At 50.1% G+C, this 21,149-nt stretch overlaps 7 protein-coding genes across 7 annotated transcripts; 1 reads left to right on the forward strand and 6 right to left on the reverse strand.

Moving 5' to 3' along the window:
- Window positions 1-1,117: 1,117 nt before the first annotated feature.
- Window positions 1,118-3,245, reverse strand: N7519_006762 (putative protein kinase; the record flags this gene model as incomplete). The annotated part of the gene is made up of 3 exons (XM_057293538.1): window positions 1,118-1,298; window positions 1,353-2,814; window positions 2,876-3,245. The coding sequence occupies 3 exons, from the start codon at window positions 3,243-3,245 to the stop codon at window positions 1,118-1,120; spliced, it is 2,013 nt and encodes a 670-aa protein (XP_057148349.1).
- Window positions 3,246-3,300: 55 nt separating this feature from the next.
- Window positions 3,301-4,434, reverse strand: N7519_006763 (uncharacterized protein; the record flags this gene model as incomplete). Its single annotated transcript, XM_057293539.1, has 1 exon — window positions 3,301-4,434. One exon carries the CDS (start codon window positions 4,432-4,434, stop codon window positions 3,301-3,303), a length of 1,134 nt encoding a protein of 377 aa, XP_057148350.1.
- Window positions 4,435-7,117: 2,683 nt separating this feature from the next.
- Window positions 7,118-8,866, reverse strand: N7519_006764 (uncharacterized protein; the record flags this gene model as incomplete). The annotated part of the gene is made up of 1 exon (XM_057293540.1): window positions 7,118-8,866. One exon carries the CDS (start codon window positions 8,864-8,866, stop codon window positions 7,118-7,120), a length of 1,749 nt encoding a protein of 582 aa, XP_057148351.1.
- Window positions 8,867-10,430: 1,564 nt separating this feature from the next.
- On the reverse strand, window positions 10,431-11,651 carry N7519_006765 (GTP cyclohydrolase I; the record flags this gene model as incomplete). Its single annotated transcript, XM_057293541.1, has 4 exons — window positions 10,431-10,733; window positions 10,790-11,094; window positions 11,163-11,296; window positions 11,368-11,651. The coding sequence occupies 4 exons, from the start codon at window positions 11,649-11,651 to the stop codon at window positions 10,431-10,433; spliced, it is 1,026 nt and encodes a 341-aa protein (XP_057148352.1).
- A 737-nt stretch (window positions 11,652-12,388) lies between these two features.
- N7519_006766 (WD repeat RBAP46/RBAP48/MSI1 family protein) lies at window positions 12,389-14,030 on the reverse strand (the record flags this gene model as incomplete). Its single annotated transcript, XM_057293542.1, has 6 exons — window positions 12,389-12,563; window positions 12,633-13,118; window positions 13,181-13,642; window positions 13,699-13,804; window positions 13,874-13,951; window positions 14,006-14,030. The coding sequence occupies 6 exons, from the start codon at window positions 14,028-14,030 to the stop codon at window positions 12,389-12,391; spliced, it is 1,332 nt and encodes a 443-aa protein (XP_057148353.1).
- Window positions 14,031-14,529: 499 nt separating this feature from the next.
- Window positions 14,530-18,769, forward strand: N7519_006767 (chromatin-binding exonuclease XRN1; the record flags this gene model as incomplete). Its single annotated transcript, XM_057293543.1, has 3 exons — window positions 14,530-16,219; window positions 16,286-18,368; window positions 18,457-18,769. 3 exons carry the CDS (start codon window positions 14,530-14,532, stop codon window positions 18,767-18,769), a joined length of 4,086 nt encoding a protein of 1,361 aa, XP_057148354.1.
- A 293-nt stretch (window positions 18,770-19,062) lies between these two features.
- Window positions 19,063-21,005, reverse strand: N7519_006768 (cytochrome P450; the record flags this gene model as incomplete). Its single annotated transcript, XM_057293544.1, has 6 exons — window positions 19,063-19,559; window positions 19,650-20,297; window positions 20,351-20,419; window positions 20,490-20,574; window positions 20,641-20,766; window positions 20,823-21,005. The coding sequence occupies 6 exons, from the start codon at window positions 21,003-21,005 to the stop codon at window positions 19,063-19,065; spliced, it is 1,608 nt and encodes a 535-aa protein (XP_057148355.1).
- Window positions 21,006-21,149: the final 144 nt, after the last annotated feature.

The raw sequence follows: 21,149 nt of genomic DNA on the forward strand, positions 1-21,149 counted from the left end.
ACACAGAGAGATGAGACGCCGGCGCTATTATCTCAGTGACGTAGTATAGTGGCAGATGGGAAATTCTGGCTAAGAAATTCGGAGTAAGGATCAAGGGGAAAGGAAGTAAGTAAGGAAAGGTAAGAATAGAGGATATCCGGAGTAAATGAGGCTGTTAAGAAGAAGCAATAAAGAAATAGAGCAAATGTATAGAGGGGGAATCAGGTGAAGGGGAAAAGTGTCGATATGAATCGGAGACTCGACTGCAGTTTGGAGGAGCAGCTGTCCTGACCAATCACAGTCTCGATAGCCCCATTTTCGCCTGCAGCCCGCACCGTCTTTTTTCCAGTTTTCCCTTTTTCTTTCGCCTTTTTTTTTTTGTTCTTCTCTTCTTCTTTTTTTATATCAAGACCACCAACTCAAATCAACGCTGGCGACTCATTCTTTTTACAGCACTGGCGTCTCCGATGTGTGTGTCGAGATAAAATTTGATCGCATCTAAAACCATCATCACGAGGGCTTACGAGCATCCCATGAAACGTTGATGACCTGATTGACGACACATACTTTCCAAAGTTCTTTGTTTATTTGTAGTTATAGGGTACGTCTATTTAATAGCAATCCATTTCAGTTTCCGTTTCCGTTTCCGTTTCCATTTCTATTCTTTCCATATTTCAACGCAATGAAGAAACTCTTTTGAGCTCTCTGGTAATCCAAGGTCTCAACCGCCCTACTACGGGATGGTTGAGCATGCGGTCAACAGGCAAAGTCTGAGCCTTGAAATATATTTTTGAATGTACTATAGTTGTCTCTTTTAGTGGTCGACGGTCAACGGACTGACATGCAGTAGCTTGTCTAGGTAATATCCATCTGTTAAATGCTGAACTACTTCCATATATATCAGTCCATTATCCTTCCAGGTTTGACCTCCAAATACAAGTAATAACTTTGATCTAAATTTTTGATCAATGGGCAATATGTGACAAAAAAAGAAAACAAGCCCGGAAGGAACCCCAAATACCTAGGGTAGTGAATCTCGTGAAAAGTAAATGCAAACCCATTCCACCAACCATGTCCGATGCAATAAGACAGCAACAAAAATAAAAAAAATAAAAAATAATTTACCAATCAAGACTCATCACTGAGCAGAGACACGATCACTTGAATCTTGCTTGGTGCGCTTGGAATCCCGATCGCTACTGGGCACCGATGCGTCCGCCTTGCGCTTGTCCTTTTGGTTCTGGTACTCCACACGCCGAGCTTCCTTGCGGAGCGCCTTGGATTCGAACTCGTGCCAGTCCCCTTCAACGTGCTCCAATCTGTAGACAAAAGTTAGCAGGGACAGTATACACAAGGGAGCGGGGGAAACATACTCAATCGGCGGGTGAGGAGCTGGTTCCTCCGAGACGAAGTATGGATGTTTAAGAACATCCTCAGCGCTCGGTCGCTGTGAAGGGTCGTAGCGGAAGATCGACGAGATAAGATCCATCGCACCGGTTGTCAGCACATCACGGTACACATCCTCGAAAACGCGCTTCCTTCGTTCCGTTGGCCGCATCAGGTGGAACCAGGGCATCTCCACAAGGTCCGGCCACTCAGTCTTCGTGGGAGTACCCAAAGCATTGTAGATCTTGTCCATCTGGCTCAATTCTCCACCTTCACCGGGGAAAACAGCCTTTTTGGTGAACATCTCCATGCAAACACATGCAGCGCTCCACACGTCGACAGCAGGACCATATCGGGTTTCACCCAAGAGAAGTTCCGGTGGTCGGTACCAGATGGTGATGACCCGGTTGGTGTAGTCAAGTTGACGACTTTTGGAGAAGAACCGGGCGAGGCCAAAGTCGGCAAACTTTAACAATCCACGATTGCTGATCAATATGTTGGCTGCTTTGATGTCACGATGTAGAACCCCCCGATGATGAAGGTAATTGAGACCTTCAAACATTTGCTTCGCCAGGTCCTTCTTGTGTGAGAGAGTGAGAGAGAAAGTGGGATGGTTGATCAGACCGGTCAGATCGTGAGAGAGGTATTCGAAGACCATGAAACATTCGTTCTTTTCAACCATGACCTCCAGGAGGCTGACGACATTATGGTTTCGGAGATGCTGAAGCAGCTTGATCTCTCGGACAGCCGTGACAGGGAAGCCATCCTTCTCGCCCTCCATTCGGATCTTCTTGAGTGCAACTTTACGCTGGGTATAGACGTGGATTCCTTTAAACACTTTTCCATACGTACCAGCGCCAATCACAGACTCATTGCCCGGCTTTCGGTAGTACACAGAGTCAGCATTAGCGAACTCCTCGGGAAGCGTGGGGCGTGGTTTGGGGCGAGTAAGAATCCGCTTTTGCTTGGGTGCCCCTCTTGGCGGTTCTGGAGAGGGATCACGGCGGCGATCTTGCCAGTCCAAGGGCCTGTCTGGGGGCCGTTCTCCTTGTCGTCGATCATGACGTTGATCGAATCGACGATTATCTCTGCGATCCCGTGGATCACGAAATTCTCGTGGCTCCCGGAAATCCCTGCGGTCTCGATTCCGTCCACGGTCCCGGTCACGGCGATCACCTCTTGGCTCCGGTTTGAATTTAGGCAATGGACCGTTGGTAAACCGATTACGAGGTTGTTGTGGAGGTTCGGGTGCACGGGGGGCCGGCTTGTGGACCTGCATCCTCTGGGCAAGGTCAGGTACTGGCTTTGGAGCGGGAGAAGCTGCAGCTTTTGGCTTGAAAGCAAAGCTGAATTTCCCGCCCTTGTTGGCCGGCGTCGTTTCAGCGTATTCATGGGCAGGGGTGGCATAGACTGGGGATTCCCGCCAGCGGATTGGGGTTGTGTCTGGTTCTGCTCCTCATCCCTATGAGATGGTCGGGAATAACCATCAGTTTCTCCAGCTCGGGGGGACTGCGGGTCATGGTGTGACGGTGGTCGGTTGGGTGTTTGTGAGCCATGACTGTGTACCGGGTGAGGGCTATGTTGTCCCCCACGGCCTCTTGATCCCGATGCAGTCCATTGCAAGTTGTTGAAATGCCCCTTCGCGCCGCGTTGTGAGGGTCCATTGTGATATGGATGAGAACCAGAGCCAGAAAATCGCCGATCGGGACCCTGGTTTGAAAAGTTTCCTCGATGGCCGCCACCAGAGTGTCCACCCCGGTGAGCAGGCCCGCCATACGGAGATTGAGGGTGATGATTGCCAGGGCCGTTAAATTGACCTTTGTTATGATAATAGTTTCCATTTTGCGTTGAATAGTCATCATGTCGGTAAGGAGAGGCATGGCTTGAAGAGAGTGTTAGTTTAATTCAAGATGTAAAGTGAAAGTAATAGAAGACTCACTCGGTTCCAGGATACGGAGGCTGGCCAGACCATCCTCCTCGTGCGGAGTAAGGCGAGGGCGGTTGCGGCGAACCGTGGTATGAGCCTGTCGATGTTGCGTTTTGAGGGTTTGCATAGGGCCGGGTATCAAGGTGTGGTCGAGATGGCCGACGGCGAGGCATTGCATGCATTGGCAACTCATCTCTAGAGTGAGTAGAGTGTTCTCCGAAGTTATCAGAGTCAAAACTCGGAATCGGGCGTGGTGGAGATGGAGACCGAGCAGTATCGTCCACAACAGACTGAATCGGTCGGTTTGTGTTCATCGCTGAATCACGTCTTGACCTGCGAGATGACTCAGAGTATCTTGAGGTTGCAGATCGTACGGAGTGCCGTGAGTTCGATCGATAGTGAGACCCATGGTCGCTGTAATTGTCACCACCAGGGGTACGAGACCGTCGATCGGGCGAAGGAAACCCTCGTTCATGAATCGGTGACTTAGACCTTCCTGGACGGGTGATGTCTGGACGACGACGGTCTTTCCCCCGACGGTCCCGGCCCCGGCGTGGTGATCTTCTTCTCGGAGCACCACGACCTTGGTTGCGGCCACCTCGTTTCTTGAATGAAGGAGGGCTTCGATCCCGGATATCCCAGTTATCAGAGTAATTTGGACGCGGTGGAGGAAGAGGGCCACGGCCACCTCGCGGTGAGGGGCTTCGAGTCCTTTGCCGTTTCTGTGGAGGTCCGGTTGATGCCTCGTCTCTTCGAAAACCGGGGGCTTCTCTGTCGAAAGATCCGGAACTGTGGGCGTTCCAGTCACCGGCTGATGGCATAGGTTGGGTTGAATCTAGTCGACGGCCATTATGGAAGTTTCGAGGTGGAGGAGAACCCCGAGGAGGAGATCGATCCGGAGCGAAATCACCTAGGTCGTGAGAAGAGTCAGGGCCAAAGCGGGACGCGCGTGGTGGCGACCGCCCCGAACGATCGAAATTACGGTTATTGGGCCGATATGGACGGCCTCGGTCGCGACCTCTGTTTCTCCCTCGATCGCGGCCTGACCCTCGACCTCTCCGTCTCTCCCTGTCACGGGGATCACGATCCGGGTCGGCATTCCACTGGTCTCTCAACACCGGACTCGTACGGGACCCAGCCATGTCGGCGTCGCCAACGGCATCTGGTTCAATCAGGGGAAGTGGAGAATGTCAGCAAGGCCAGTCCTTGGAAGAAGCCTTGAACTAGAGAATAATGATGAGAAGCGCAGTGAACGATGGCGTCCAGCGTGTATGCGATCGTAGGCGGAAGTCTTTCGGGTTTGGGGGACCCGGAGCGATGGTTCTTCCAGATTCCGAACTGTGCTGCACACTATCAAGCGCTGCCGAACAACGAGAACATATGTAAGCAAGGGGAAGGTCCACGGGTTGAACGGGCATACGCACCAATTCAGATTTTATCAAATACACCGTCTCACCCTTTCAAGTAAAGAAAGAACACTACTTGGCCGTGGAGGGTGGGCTTTCCAAGGTTGGCGACCTCGGAGTTGCTGACTGATCCGCGTTGCGGCTCTACAACTTGATTCGACGCTGGGATGCTGGAGGGTTGGCGTGCAGCTATCGAAAACAAGTGCAACCTGTACTTCTGCTTTGCTCCCCCGTGTTTCTTTTCGATACCGAATGTATCGAGTCTGTCTGCTCAGCACATCATGATTTGATCAGATGGTGCCCAGTGTTGGAGCAACGGACATGCTAGCCAGGCTTGCTAGCATATTGCCTCCTTTGTGCTCGCACTGCCCTTTTGTACAGCAGTCGCCTGTTTTTGGCAAAGCCACATTGAGACTGCGTTGGCTTGTCCCACGAATGAAACTATCTACGTATTGCACAAGGCCAGATGGGCCAACATTCCCGAGGCACCATTGTGAACAGGACAATCCCCGTTGGATTATCAGGTCACACCATAAAATCAATGGCTGTCGTCTCTTATCATTCTTTCACCAGTATCATGGAGCTGTTGGTCAATTCGGGGAGCCGATTCGACACGCTGTGATTCTTTGTTGTAAACAACATTGATGCTCTGTATCACACCCAGCCAGTCAGTTTTTCGATGTCTGGTAAGTTGTAGATTGGTCAGTTATCGAAGTCCGGGTCGTCATGCACCTGGAAAAAACAGTGTGCTCTGGAATAAAGCTTTGCCGTGATTTACAACAGATAGACTGATGGTTGACTATCTTGGGACAAATACCACCGGGACAGAGATGAAATATGGGCAGAAATCCTGATTGAGAGGTCGTTTTAAGTCGAATTTGCGAGCACCGTGTCTTTATGGTTCTGTCGAACAAGGGTGCGAATCCATGTTGGTGATATCCAGGTGTACAGGTCAGTTGACCAGAATGCTGGCGATAATGGTGGGAAATACCGAATGGGGGGTCAATGTACGAGACGGCCAAGGCAAGAAGAGCCGAAAACCAAAGATGGTTCCTCCCAAATCCAGTACAATCCAGTAGAATGCGCAAGCCCCCAAAGGTGCGACCTGTCGGTGAAATGCTAGAGACTAGTCCCTGCGCTCAGCCAACCCCGCCTCCGATATTAAATAGTGAGGTCAATTCCAGGGCCAGAAATTGACAGTTTGTAATCTAAGAGAAAGCAACGTCTCACGATGTGGATATTGTTGGAGGGGACTCAAGGCCGTGGCCTGAAAGTGAGCCCGAGATTGAGCGGGATGGGGCTGGAACACAAACCCCCGGCCATGCTCGCCCGGCCATTCTCACCCGAAAAGAAAGGAACATTTCCCAGAAAAACAAAGAAGTTAGTTTTAACAAAAGATATTATCACAGTATAATCAGAGGGGCATGCGCAACACCGAATCGGCGAGAAACCGAGAAAGCAAAGAGGTAGGTTGATGTCATGGGCAAGTCGAAGTTGTGCCGGAACTGAGCGTGGGGTCACATGCAAATCACGTGACATCATGTATTTATGAAGTACATAAATCAGCTTTGAGCCGCACTTCGCATCACCTCTTTTATAACCTCAGTAGCTTACAGATTATATTGGGAAGACCTCAAAAAACTATATCAACTTATGCTAGGTCTTTAACACACCTTGTCACCCGACTCATTTTCTTCATCGTTCGGCCTGAGCTCATGAAGCGAAGCATTCTACACGGGCGTGTGCAGTGTTGACCACACCGTTTGAATCTTCTCTATCCGGTTCACCGGTATGGATAGCTGCGATCTGCTGTGATATATTGATCAGGCGACGAAAGTCTGCTAGGCGAGCATGTCAGAATCCAAGATCCCATTCCTAACACAGCAGTGCCAGAACCTATCAGTACATGTGCACAGAATGTATATTTTTACATTCCATAGATTAGTACGTGTGTAGATTTACGGCAGCGAACAGTTGGTACTAATACAGATTCATTCAGTAATACTTTACACTAGAATCCATCTTTTTTTCCTTTTTTTCTCCTTTTTTTCCTTTCAGAGATTGAAACCCCCTAAATTCTCGCAACTATTCCCGAATCACCCCTAAATCACTTCATGCTTACGTGGTAAGCAAAGCTTCCCCCAGAAACTACTCATACAGGTGTTGTTGTATTCTCACATCAATCCTCGTATCTCTCCGGGGCTCTCTGCAGAGAGTACGAAGCATACGAGCACGGACGGCCTCTCCGCTGAACTCGGGTAGAGACAGCATCTCGGCTAGAGAACGCCCGTTTGTGTGAGGCAAACCCTTATTGCCATGCGGAGGCTAGGGAGAAGAAACGTAACCGGCCTCAGATCCTTCACTCGACGAAGGAGAGGGGGTCAAATAATCGCGGCCCTGCGAATGGGCGGGAGACACTTCAAACCCAGAAACTTCCTGGGAGCTGATAGAATCCGCATCGGTATGGTTTTGCACAGATAGGGACAAGCTGGCCTGCGAGTGCGACTGGGGGGGTAACCACAGGAGCTTGGCTGTTCTCACTGGAGCCGGGCTCAGGTCTGCTTGGTCCTGAAACCAGATCTGGCATAGAAACTGAGACTGAATTAGCATGTTCATGCAGCCGAAGATGTTGGAAGAAGGCCACCATACGCGAATCTGAGCTTTCACTTTCTGCAACATCCTCATTCAGATCTTCTGAAATTTGTTCCGGTATGAAAGTTGAGTCCGAAACAATATCGTAATTAGCTGGCAAGGCTGGAGCCGCCATGAGGGTTGCCGCAGCTGGCTGGTTTGAGCCAACCGGCGAGATCGTTACAGCAGCTGGCGGGTTCGAGCCAACCGGCGAGATTGTTACAGCAGTTGGAAGGTATGAACCAACCGGCGAGTTTGTGGCAGCAGTTGGCATGTTTGAGCCAACCGGCAAGTTCAGAATATTTGCCGAGTCTGGAGCAGCCATGATACTTGGACCAGTAGATGGACCCGATCCATTCTGTGTATTCAATGAAGCAGGCGCAGAGTGTGAGTTATTTGGGCGCCGTGGCAGCCAAGGAAGGGCGGGCAGAGGAAGCATGGCACCCTCGAATCTGGCAGGCTCAATTCTTATGATATGGGCACCACTGTCATTCAGCACTATGTAAGGAGGCGTTCTGTGTCGGCTTCCGCTTGATTGCCCCATGGGCTGAATATCTTCCGGACGAACGCCGGCAATAAGTTGCTGCCGGACGAGCCATGCTTGGAGGATGCGTTCCGGGTCATACGGGACGGCATCCTCAGGAAACGGAGCCGGCTCGAATGGGATTCTGTAGGGGTTTCCGTGTTCTGTATATCCCTGTGGCTGAGGCGTGGAAGTAGTTGCCGCGCAGTTTCGAAAGGCAGAAGCAGTTGGCGCGTAGTTCCGAAAGGAATAACGTTGCCCCCGACCCGCTGTAGGGTAGGGAGAAGGAGGCCTATGGTGATGGGAACGATCCCTGGTGTGAACATGACTCGCGGGATTTGCGGTAGGGTAGGGAGAAGGAGGCCTATGGTGATGAGAATGTTCCCTGGTGTGAACATGACTCGCGGGATTTGCGGTAGGGTAGGGAGAAGGAGGCCTATGGTGATGAGAATGTTCCCTGGTGAAAACATGACCCGCGGAATCAGGTGTCTCAAAACGAACATGTGGCGGCATCGGCTGGAATGGTCCGGCTGCAGTGGGATCTTGGGTTTCATACTGCTCAGACATGCCCATTGCCGATGGCTGCAATCCATTTTCAGTGCTGGCATGGTACGAAGGTTGGTTAAATTGATTGACAAATTGCGAACTTTCGCTGTTGGCTTCGGTAGTAATAATCCGAGGAGCTTCATGTTGGTACTGACTGGGCATCAGAGCAGCCTCATACCAGGCTTCAGCTTCCCTGCGGGCATTAACTCGATTGGCTTCATTGACCCTTCGTAGATTCTCAAGATGAACAAAGAAGTCAGGGTGCACGCGCGGTCCAGAAGCTTCAGAAGAGTCAGACTCAGCATCAGCGTCCAGGTGTGCCTGGATAATTTCAAGGGTCGCATGGGAGTGCACATGTCTAGACCCGGTAGTGTTGTTGGTGCCGGTTTGTTCATTGACAAAGATGTCGGTATCGTCCTCAGAAGAAGAGAGACCTGGGGAGGCTGAGCGCCAAGCGTGGTTCTCCATTGTGTTGAAATGGAGTATTGGTTCCTTCAATTGCATATCAGTAAGTCTCCATGCTTGGTATATCAGACATGTTTCGACATACCTGCTGTGCTCAGTGTTGACAGGGCAAAACCCTTCAGGCGCAGGATGCTCGACAGGTCTGAATGCGACAACCCTAACTTTTTGCGAACAGATTAGAGTCATGTCTCGTAGCAACCAAATAAGTATAGACCAAATCAGTATCCAAAAAGGTACACCATACGAACAGGCATCACATCATATTTTCTTTAAAGAAAATCCGTGGTGTGCTCAGAAGGCAGAGGTCGAAGCAAAGCCAGTGTAGGATGTCAATGAAACCCTCCATGGTTCTGAGACACTGGTGTTGTATATAGAGGAGGTAGGATCTTACAGAGACAGACAAGACTGATGTTTGGTGTGTGGAGAAAGAGATATTGAGAGGAGCTTGGACGTGGGTGCTTCTGAACGATGAACACACGCAGCAAGCACAAGCAGAGGCAATCGATAGATCACAGAACTGAGATGAGTACAGGCAGAGCTCCAGGTAATGGAGGAATCAAGAGTCGATAGAGAGATGGGGACAGAGGTGAAAGAGTTGAAGAGAGAAGATAGGTGGTAGAAGAGAGATGAGAGAGGAAAGAAGAAAGTGTCGAGGGATGGGGTTAAAAACAATAAAGCCATCTGTGTACGCGTAGTGTGGCCATCACGCGCGCAACGGTGAAGTTCGTGTTGATTGCCTAGATATCTACGTGTTGATTATCTACGCGCCGACGCGCTGGTGCAAAGGCTGGCAATATAGGGTTACCATCGAGCGGGCAAAGCACTCAGCGGTCAGAGTTACCTATATACATTGTCACCTGGGCAGTTAGCAGGCATCACTCGCTCTTGAATCAGACGAAGACTTGACATATAAAAAGCCCTAAGACAGATCAAATAGCTCTATAGTAATCGGCTCCATGCCTTTAACTCGACACTTGTCTATGTCGGGGGTCGATACACCACTACCAGAGCCTGTCGTTTCTATTGCAGATGAGGAAGCAAGAAATTGGAAAGAAATTGTACATTGGTTCTAATACATATATCGTATCTAAGTGGACAGCTCCCAGAATTGCTATTAGGATGCTTGTAAGCGGCATGAGATCAAGTGTTGAAACAGCCTTGCCAGTGCTATTGAGCGAGATCCCAATAGACTGTGCAGAAAAGGCCTCTTGAGGGGTTGTGTTAGTATAGTAGGGGATAGGAGATAGGGAATGAGAGGATTATTTTCTTCCTCGGGCCTTTGTGGGTCGAGGAAGGGGATGTGGCCCATTTCCAGCAAAGCCATCAGCTCTAGAAGCAGGCTGTGAGGTTCATGGATAAAGGAACATGACGAAACACCAGGGCAAAGATTTGCCCGAGTATGTGCAGAACCGACATAAGAGAAGACAATAAAAACACCAATCCACGCTTAACATGTAAAATAAAAGCCAAGACCACCCAAAACCTGTTGAAAGGTCACCACCATAACTCCAAAAAGAATCCAAAAAAATCAACAACCTGTGTTTAGGTCGGTTGACGAGATGGGGCATTATCTCCGGTTCAACAGAGTCAAGAACTCTTCACGAGTCTTGGCGCTGGAACGCATGCATCCCAGCATACAGCTGGTAGTGGTGGTGCTGCTAACCTTCTGCACGCCGCGCATAACCATGCAAAGGTGGGAAGATTCCATAACGACACCGACACCGCGAGGCTGGAGGACCTCTGAAATTGCTAACGCGACTTGCTTGGTAAGACGCTCCTGTACCTGGAGTCTGCGAGAGAACATCTCTGCCAGGCGAGCCAGTTTTGACAAACCAAGGACGCGGCGGTCAGGGATGTATCCGATATGCATCTATAAGTTGTTAGGATGATCATCACCACCGTATTGATATACCCAACAATCCTTACCTTTCCAGTGAATGGTACCATGTGGTGTTCGCACATCGAGAAGACGTCAATATCCTTGACAATGACCAACTCATCGTGGTCCTCGTGGAAGACAGCATTGTTGACCAAGTCCCGAACATTCTCCTCGTAGCCCTTAGTGAAATAGAGCATGGCTTTAGCATACCTCAAGGGGGTCTCGCGAAGTCCTTCTCTTTCCGGATCCTCGCCAATGCATTCCAAGATTGTGCGGATAGCTCCCGACATCTTCTCAAGCCGTTGTTCTGTCTCCTCGGGTGTCGACTCCTTCCGCTGTCTAGTTCCGGGGCCTAGGTGATAGTGGTTAGAGGAATATACCAATACGGCATTGTCCATTGAGGGGCCCGGTATGACTAACAAGGCCAGCTGAGACCATCAAAGTCGATGGGAGGGTTCAACGTGTAGGGACTTTCAGGTCGGCTGAGAGAGGTCGAAGGCGTCAATGGGGCGGCCTCATCCCGGGGATCGCGGGGAGGGTCATTCAAGCTAGGACTACAGCCCAGAGATTAGCAAAGAAATGTAAAGCGCCAGGGTCACTAATATTGATGCCGCTGTATACATACCGCACTGGCGCCACACTGCGAATTGGCACGGAAGCACTGGATACGGACTGGGTGGGGGTGGCTCCAGTCTCATTATCGCCCTCGGTCTCGGTCTTGGTCTCAGTTTTGGGGGCTTCGAATTCAAGGGGGATGCGGGGCTCAAAAGAGGAACGAATAGACGTATTGAGACTCTCACGCTCACGAGAATCACGGCTGCTTGTTGACCGTTGCAGCGGGGAGCTACCGTTCAGCATGTGGGACGGAATGGCTGAGGCCCTGGGGCTTGTAGGTGAACCGGAACCCATGACGGAGATATTTCAAGAGTGGAATTCAACGTTGATAGGAAACAGAATATATCACCTTCCAAGATGATATATAATAATAAAGATGAACATAGAGTCAGACTCACTTTTTTTTTTTTCAAACGACACTAGCTTTCTTCTGTCCCCCTCATCGCCCCCCACTCAGCACCAATCATAATTCACCGGAGTGATGACATGCTCCCCGCGGCCAACGGACTACGGGGGCCATGTATATGTATTACATGCATTGGTCTATACATGTTGTACTATTGAATTAGACAATTTCAGAGGCATACAAATGTATTATTCGCTCTATTCGTCACATATCTCATATATCTCATATAATACTGCATTAGCATTATATATTGGAACGGGCGGGAACATATTTCTCTACTAAAATGGCGCCACGGGAAATATATTTAGAGCAACTATAGTGTAGGGACGATATCCCGATGTCTCTAATGATAGGTACCGTGTACTAAACTTAGTTGTATCATGACACTGGCCATCTGGTGGCCACGGGAAACGATATACTCTTCTGTACCCAACCCTGAAAATATAGGGTGGACTCTACATGACAACTTGGGCATACCATTAGCAAAAGGGCCGTGACCACCTGCGCATATAAATTTTAGATAAAATGGTGTTTTTGATAATTAACCGCTATGGTCTTAATTCACCTATACCAAAGAAGCACGCATATGGGAAATGACTGGACTGCAAGTCCGGTAAAAATAACATCACGCCTCAATTTCTTCCGTTGGCACATCCTCCAGGTCCTTGCCCACAATAGCATCTGCTACCTTCCATACCTGCAGTAGATTGTCCTCGGCGGCGGAACAGAGAACCCAAGGGTCACTTAAGTTCCAGCTGAAGTCTGAGATACGGTTCGTGTGTCCACCGTGCATAAAGAGACTAGGGAGTAGGGTCAGCAGACAATTCAAACGCAGTACAAAAAGGAAAGAGGAAACCGTGGTCACTTACAGCTCTGGTGGCCCATCTTGAGCATCCTCAGGGGTTTGCTCCTCGCCTGCCCGGCTGAGGTCCCAGAACATAATCTTGCGGTCATAGCTGGAACTTGCCAGGACCGACTCCTCGAATGGATGCCACGAGATGGATTGCACCGAATCGGTGTGGCCCTCCAGCGAGTGGAGCTTCGATTTCAGATTACGGAGGTCCCAAATACCGATGGTCTTGTCGGCAGAACCCGTGGCCAGAATCGTCTCGGATGCCGGGTTGAAGGAAATGGAGTTGATAGCATCGCGGTGCTGGCCTTCAGATGAAGCAGCCGCACGAGTGGAATCATCTTGGCGGGTATCAAGGATTTGAAGCGTGATGTCATCGGAGACGGTTCCGATGAGAGAGGAGTGGAGAGGATGGTGTTGAACGTCGTTGACGATCGATGAGTGGTGCGTGAAGGTGCGGCTTGGTCGGACTGCCTTGTTACCCTTAGTGTATGTAGTGATGTCCCTGTGGGTTTCATTAGCAGCTAGTCACACCAAATCTCTGGGTTTCATGTTGTTCCCGCTTACCAAAGTCGAACAGTCTTATCCTCACTGCCCGTTGCGAGGTGACCGGCCACGTGAGGGTTCCAGCTAAGCCCGAAGCCTTCAGCTTCATGGCCGAGGAGCTCCATTTGAGGGTTCACTGTGCCAGTTGGCAGGCTGGGATGCTTAGAGCGATCCCAGATCATTACCCGACCGTCTGTGCACATTGTCGCAATGATATTCGGGTTCTGTGGCTGATACCGGGCCTTGTTGACCTCACCCTTGTGATCGATCTTTTGCACAATATTGAACTTGATCTCCATCTGTGCCTTCTTTGAACCCCCACCATAGCCTCCAATCTCCCCTCTCTCTTCATCGTAGTCTTCCGGGTTTGGCACATTAGGGTTTGGGAGTTGCACTTGGGCAATCTGAAGGTAATTCTGCGCGTCACCAGTGGTATGTGTGCCAATGAGGAGACGGTGGGTTGAGTAGGGCTTGTCCGGGACTCTGAAGACAGGCTTGGTTAAGTTGATGACTGGACCAGTAGGAGTTTTGGGGCGTACTCTTGCTTATCTGGAAGCCACTGAGTTGTAAGAGTTGGCCATTCTAATGCTGTGCTCAGGATCATATCATAGAGAAAGGGCGCATTCTTCTTCCATGTTTTGTACTCTGTTCGCAATGAATATAATTAGATATAACCGTAATTGGCAGGACTGTAGAGAGGTTGAGCAAAGCTACCTTCATTGATCGCCTTTTCATCGGCATGTTCATGATCCTGATCCTGGTCCTGGTCTTTCTCGTGCTCGTCACCAACACCTGGACCTTGTTAGATTGAGATTTCAAGTAGTGCGCAAGGGTATGAACGCTCACCAGCATCGTCTTCATAGTGATCCATGGCTCTAGGTGGTATAACTTGGCAAAATATTGAGATCACGAGACAATGGAACTCGAGCCACTTAGAAATAGTGCGTGAAGCAGACAGGTAGGCGGAGGAAAGCTACGCGCATCAGCGCGTTAATGAGTGCTGGGAGACGGGTAATGGCACTAGGCCTAATTAGTAAGCGGTGAATGAGCTCCGTTGACTCTTCAATGTTCACAATCGTGGGGACACCTGCTTCTTGCATCATAGACAACTGAAAAGCGTCAGTTTGGCGTTACTACATTTTTCTCTTGCTTGTTTTACATTCTTATCCCTATATCTCTCTTTGGGTACCACTTTGTTGGCGCAGTATCTTGTCCAAGATTTCTTCATTGGATGATTTCGCCTTTCGTCGCAAGTAACACTACTTCAGTCCTTTACGAGTACCCCTCATACGATCTTTCTACTCTTACGATAAATCACCTGCCGATTCGTTTCTTGACGATATTGTCTTCGATCGAACCCAATCTTCACCATGGGTGTCCCGAAATTCTTTCGCTGGCTGAGTGAGCGGTATCCGGCAATCTCGATGCTAATCGCAGACAGCCGGATACCTGAATTCGATAGCCTATACCTTGACATGAACGGCATTATTCACAACTGTACGCATAGTGACAGCGATTCCCCAACGTTTCGCATGACGGAGGATCAAATGTTCATTGCCATCTTCAATTACATTGAACATCTATTTGGCAAAATCAAGCCCAAGAAACTGTTCTATATGGCGGTAGATGGTGTGGCGCCTCGCGCTAAGATGAATCAACAGCGTGCACGTCGATTCCGAACGGCCCTTGATGCAGAGAACGCGAAGGAGAAGGCCATCCAGCAGGGCTTGGAGATGCCAAAGGAAGACCCCTTTGACAGCAACTGCATCACCCCGGGTACCGAGTTCATGCAGAAATTGACGAAACAACTTAAATACTTCATCAACAAGAAAATCTCGGAGGACACAGATTGGCAAGGCGTGGAAATTGTGCTCTCTGGCCATGAGGTGCCAGGAGAAGGCGAGCACAAGATTATGGAATACATTCGCTGCTCGAAAGCGCAGCCTGACTATGAATCCAACGTTCGCCATTGTCTTTACGGTCTGGATGCCGATCTGATCATGCTGGGTCTTCTCAGCCATGACCCTCACTTCTGCCTTCTGCGAGAGGAAGTGACCTTTGGTCGCCAAGTATCCAAGAAGCCCAAGGAGCTGGAACACCAAAACTTTTATTTGTTACATCTGAGCGTGGTTCGGGAGTATTTGGAATTAGAATTCCAAGAGCTAGAACAAGAGGGTGTTCTGGATTTCCCATTCGATATGGAGCGCGTGATTGATGATTTCATTCTCATGGCCTTTTTTGTTGGCAACGATTTCTTGCCGAACCTGCCAAACTTACATATCAACGAGGGAGCCCTTGCCCTTATGTTCAAGCTCTACAAGGAGGTGCTGCCAAAGATGGGCGGCTACATCAACGAGCAGGGTGTTATCAATGTGCAACGGTTGGGCATGCTTGTGACCGCACTTAGCGCCGTGGAATACCGGTTCTTTGAGGCGGAGAACTCCGATGCCCAATGGATCAAATCAAAGAAAGACTCAAACATTGATTATTCGAGCTCGCAACAGAAGAAAGAGCTTACGCTCACTCCTTCCCAGAAGGAGATCCTTAAGACGGTCAAAAAATACGTTCTGAACCGGTCTGAAAAGGCCTCTGAACCTCTTGACCTTCCTCCTACACTTCCAGCTCGTGACCGCACCTTTGTCGAACGGCTTGCGGATGAGCTCCGGTTGTCTTGGTCCTCCCTCGACAATGAAAATGGTGATCGGTTCATGAGGCTCTCATTGCCTCCAACCCAGGCTGATAGTGATGACGATGAAGAGGATGAGGAGGCATCGATGGCCGTACAGCGTATTATTCGGAAGTACGAGAAGGCCAAGGTTCAGGAGATGACGCCCGAGGAAGCTCAGAAGGCCGCGCAGGAGAAATATGATGCCAAGTTCTTACAGTGGAAAGATAATTATTATCGGACCAAGTTCGGCTGGGGCCTCGACAACAAGGAAGAGATGAAGAAGTTGGCACGAAACTATGTGCAAGGATTGCAGTGGGTCTTGTTCTACTATTACCGTGGCATTGCATCGTGGCCTTGGTTCTTCCAGTACCACTATGCCCCTATGATCTCTGGTTAGTAGTCGACCCCCTTTTTTTTCTTTTTTAATTTAATGTTTTGATTGCTGACGTTGAATACAGATGTGAATGATGGCCTTGATGCAGACATGAACTTCAAATTGGGACAGCCTTTCCGGCCGTTTGACCAGCTTATGGGTGTCTTGCCTGACCGTAGCAAGAAGATTGTGCCTACTGCGTATTGGGATCTGATGACCTCGCCTGACTCCCCTATCTACGATTTCTACCCTCGTGATTTCGATCTCGATATGAACGGGAAAAAGATGGAATGGGAAGCCGTTGTCAAGATCCCGTTCATCGACGAAAAGCGGCTGTTGGACGCCCTCAAAACGAAAGAAAACCAACTTTCCGCGGACGAAAAAGCAAGGAACGACTTTGGGGCCTGTCTCAAATTCACCTACTCCCCAGATGTGAACTTCGTTTACCCCTCCTCAATGCCTGGCGTATTCCCGGATCTTCCTAGCTGCCGTTGCATTGAGAACCTGTTCGACCTCCCCGTCATGGATGGTTTGGAGCCCTACGCTGGTTTGATGGACGGCGTGCACCTAGGCATTGCAGCGCTTGCTGGCTTCCCTAGCATCAAGACACTGCCCCACCACGGTCAATTGGGTTTCCATGGTGTTTGCGTGTTCAATCAAGACAGCCGTAACGAGAGCCAGGTTATTACACTCCTTGATCCGGGAAGCCGGTCGAGCATTGAACTGGCTAAGACGAAGCTTGGGAAGCGTGTCCATGTGGGTTATCCATTCTTGCAAGAAGCTCTCGTGGTTCGCGTTTCGGACGAATTGTTTGATTATGTTCTCCCCCCAGGAGAAGAACACCCTTTATCTATTCCCCATACCCCCCAGCAAATTGAGCAGTGGAAGAGGAAGGCCAACAAGATTGAGGGCACCTACAGCAAGCGTCTAGCAATCATCATTGGCGATGTCGAATCTCTGGTCCACATTCAACCCCTGAAGGGCATGAGCAAGACGGAAGATGGAGCCACAATCAAGGAATTCGCTGATATCCCCGGCCAAGAGACGGACTATGCTCTACAGGTTCTTGTTGATGATGTGATCAATCCTGATCAACGTTTCATTGAGCGGGCAGCTCTTTCTGTCCAAGAGGAATTCCCAGAGGGTTCTCGTGCCTTCTTTTTGGGTGACTTCAACTACGGAAGACCTGTGTATGTTAGCGGGCACGAAGACGGAAAGGTGAACGGATTGGTCGCGGCTGTGAAAGGCCGGGAGCCAGAATTTGGTCGAGAGCGTGTTAGGGTATCCGAGCAACTTTGCCCCTACATGCCTTCGTACGCTGTTGCGCGCAGTCTTCGCCTCAATCCTTTAGTATTGGCTAAGATCACATCTTCCTTTACTGTTGACATTGAAGGCCAACGTGCGAACCTTGGTCTTAACCTGAAGTTCCAGGCAAAGCAACAGAAGGTTCTCGGATACTCCCGTCGGGGAGAATCCGGCTGGGAGTTTAGCCACAAGGCAGTGGAACTGATTCAACAGTACATGATCAATTTCCCCGAATTCATTGCTGGCATCCAGCGCAACCCTCAAAGCGACCGTTATTCTCCGACCGATTTCTACCCCGAGGAAATTGCCGCCCTCAAGATGAAGGAGATTAAGGATTGGCTCAAATCTGCAGAAGCTAAGAACTTCGAGAGAGTGCCCCTCGATGCTGAGCAACTTGACTCGGATATTGTGATGTTGATTGAGCAGGATGCCGATAAACTCAATGCGTCCCAGCCAGATATGCAACCGAAGAAGGTTCGAGGTGTACCCCGTAGTGCCCTCCTTCGGCCTGCCGATGTCGAACACCGTCTCGGAAACCAAACCTTTAAGCTAGGCGATCGGGTTGTGTATGCCCAAGATTCGGGTAAAGTGCCAATCGCTACTCGTGGCACTGTTGTCGGTCTTACCAGAACCTCGCGTGCACTCCTCCTTGATGTTGTCTTCGATGTGTCGTTCATGAGTGGAACTACACTAGGTGGCCGGTGCTCACCATTCCGCGGCCAGACTGTTTTGGCATCTTCCCTCCTCAACCTCTCCAACCGACAACTTATCACCAGTTCCCGTGCTACAGCTAGCCAGCAAACCCAGCAGACGCAGACTCCTTTGACAGTTGCCGGGTACGGTGCCCCCCATGGGTCCTCATGGTCAGGGACAACTGAGGAACGCAACTGCCCCTCCACCCCTGAGAGGCTCCTTCCGAGGAGCTGTCGCCGGACATGGCAATGGAGCTAGTCGTGGAGGTCGCGGAGGTCTCAACAACGGACAGCAGACCACTCTCCCCTTCCGTCCCCATACCAATGGTGGCGGTGTTCCCCGTGGCCCCCGAGGTGGTCGGGGAGGCGCCCGAGGCGGATATGTCACAGTGGAAAACGGCGACCCCAGCGAAGGTGTTATCCAAAACAACCCTAACTTCCGTCCGCAGAACTACTCTCACGTTCCGCCGCCGCAAGGATTGGACCGAGGGCGTGGGCGTGGTCGCGGTCGTGGTAATGGGTTCCGTGGCAGAGGTCGTGGGCGAGGTGCGCCCCAGCCTAACCTCCAGTGAATGATGGACGTGATATTCGAGAGAGAAGGTATGATGAAACGATTGGATTTGAACTCTGTATGTATATGGACGCTTTAGATATCTGCTTAGTCTAGACGTTCATGTCTAGGCGGTGCTTATATCTATTGAAGATGAATGTACGATGGTATTGGATTCAATCCTCGTATTTCCCAGTCTGAGATCTCTTAGACATGAAGCAAGCACCGTAACATGTAGATGAATTAAGTATGGCATCGCGCATCGACTTCCGGCAGCCCTGGCAGACAACATCCTCCACAAGCCACCCCCTCTACTCAAAGTCCAATAGGCCTTTTCCGGAACAACATCTCAGTATTCATGCTCGGAAGAATATGCTCCCCAACTACAAGATTACCGGGTCTCTTCCCATCCAGATCTTTAACAAACTTGAACTCATAGTCGAGGATGATGCGACTCAAGATTGCCTTCAAAGTATTCGCCGCGAAGAACCGACCGGGACACGCCTGGAGCCCGAACCCGAAATGCATGTTCGTATTGGTGATAGAAACGAAATGGGCGCCGGACTGCTTCTCGGCGTGCATATCTTCACCAGCACCATTCGACATAGCGGCGGTTTTTGCTAGCTCAGGAGTCAGGACAAAGCGATCCTGGGGGTTATGACACCATCGGAACCCGTCGAAGGTAATTGGGTTCTTGATGAAGGCAGCATCTTTGCTAATCGGACCGGCAGCGAAACAGACGTGTGTTTCTACTGGGAGAACGAGGCCATCATGGAGCGTGATTGGTTCTTTGACGATGCGGTGGAAGTTTACTAAACAAAGTGGTTAGAACACGACATCGAATCATAACCCTGTCTCCGACTGATTATACGACACTGCCATAAACTATTCGCAATACTCACATTCACCAGGCGGAGCGAATCGTTGCGATTCACGCAAGAAGCTGTCCAGCCGGGCCTGGTCCTTAAGCGCCGCCTGAGTCGCCTTATACCAGCCATTAGGCAGAGTCCGGGTGATTTCTTCCCGCAGGGGCTCAATGTATTCGGGTCTGGTAACCAAATCAAAGAGACAGTGACACAAGGCCATGGTGCTGGTGTGAGTGACCGCCAGTGTTACCAAGAGCAGCATGTGATGCGCCAGGGTATCCGAGTCGAGGATCTCATTCTTCTCCTCACTCAGATCCATCATCCACTGCAAGAAGTCGTCTGGCTTGGTATAATTGGGGTCTTTAACCTGTGCTGCCAGTCTGCGCTCGTGGATCATCGGAATAAAGAGGTCTTTCGCGAAGCGTAATTGCTTCTTCATCTTCCGGACGGTGGGGAGGAAGGGCGCTACGATGGGACGGAGGTATTTGGGGACTGGGCGGAGTAGGAGAATGGTGATTCCTACGTTCACGGCGTAGTTGCTCGCCACGTTGAGCCATTCTTCGTTTTCGCGCAGGACGTCGCCGGCCATCATGCGGGATGTTGAGAGGGCGATTAGCCGGGTGAACAGGTCGCAGGGGTTGATTCGAATCCAGGCGTCTGTGTTCAGTATGCCTCTGTCAGTATCTGAGTGTTGGTCTGCATGGTTGGTCCCACAAAGTAGTGTTCGCATATCACACCTTCGCATCCTGGGAGAGCAGTATCGAATGCTGCTCGCAGCTCGTCGATGACCCCGGGGACGACGCGGCCTAATTCGATATATGTGTTAATTTATTTGGTCTTGCAGTTGGAAATATGAAAACCAAACGATGTCAGTACCTAGACTGGGCGTCAACTTTTTCCGCACGGTCATAGAAGGTAAAAGGGTATTGATGATGATGTTGGTGTACTGGCCCAACGCGTTCTGTGAAGTAGTATATTAGCTCCAACCTCTCAACGTAACGTAGTACAGAAAAGCTCATGGGATTACTTCGTATTGGGCATGTAGAGAACTGAGCTTCGAAGGGGGAAGATGTCTCAATTCATCCTGATATTTCACTGGAAGGACAATGACTTCTCCATCGCCGGTGAGCAGGCGAAATGGACTATCCTTGTACTAAAGATTGAAGATGTCAATAGAGCCGGACGACTGATTTCAAGAGTACTGCGCACCTTTTGATACCCTTCACTGATCATGGAGGCAGCTTTGGGGTAGTAGATGAGTCGGTTGATGAAATTTGGTAGATAGGCATTGTACTTGACAGTTGGGATATGCCTCAGACTGGAAGCCGGTGGTCGTTGAAGTAGATAGAGCACTACAAACAACACCCCAATGAGGGGCCAGAATAGGGCCATCTTGTGAAATCTTGCTCAGCAGAAGGGGAAAGGTACTTGGTTAGATAAATGATTCTCCGGAGCCTTGGATTGTCCGGAATATTGGAACCGGGGAGATTAGGGAAGTTGTTCGGTGGTAAGAAGAGTAAGAAAGGTAAAGAGAGG

This window comes from Penicillium mononematosum (genome assembly GCF_028829835.1).
Source record: "Penicillium mononematosum strain IBT 11891 chromosome Unknown utg000003l:1.0-8172316.0:1.0-8177699.0, whole genome shotgun sequence".
NCBI classification, from domain to species: Eukaryota; Fungi; Ascomycota; class Eurotiomycetes; order Eurotiales; family Aspergillaceae; genus Penicillium; species Penicillium mononematosum.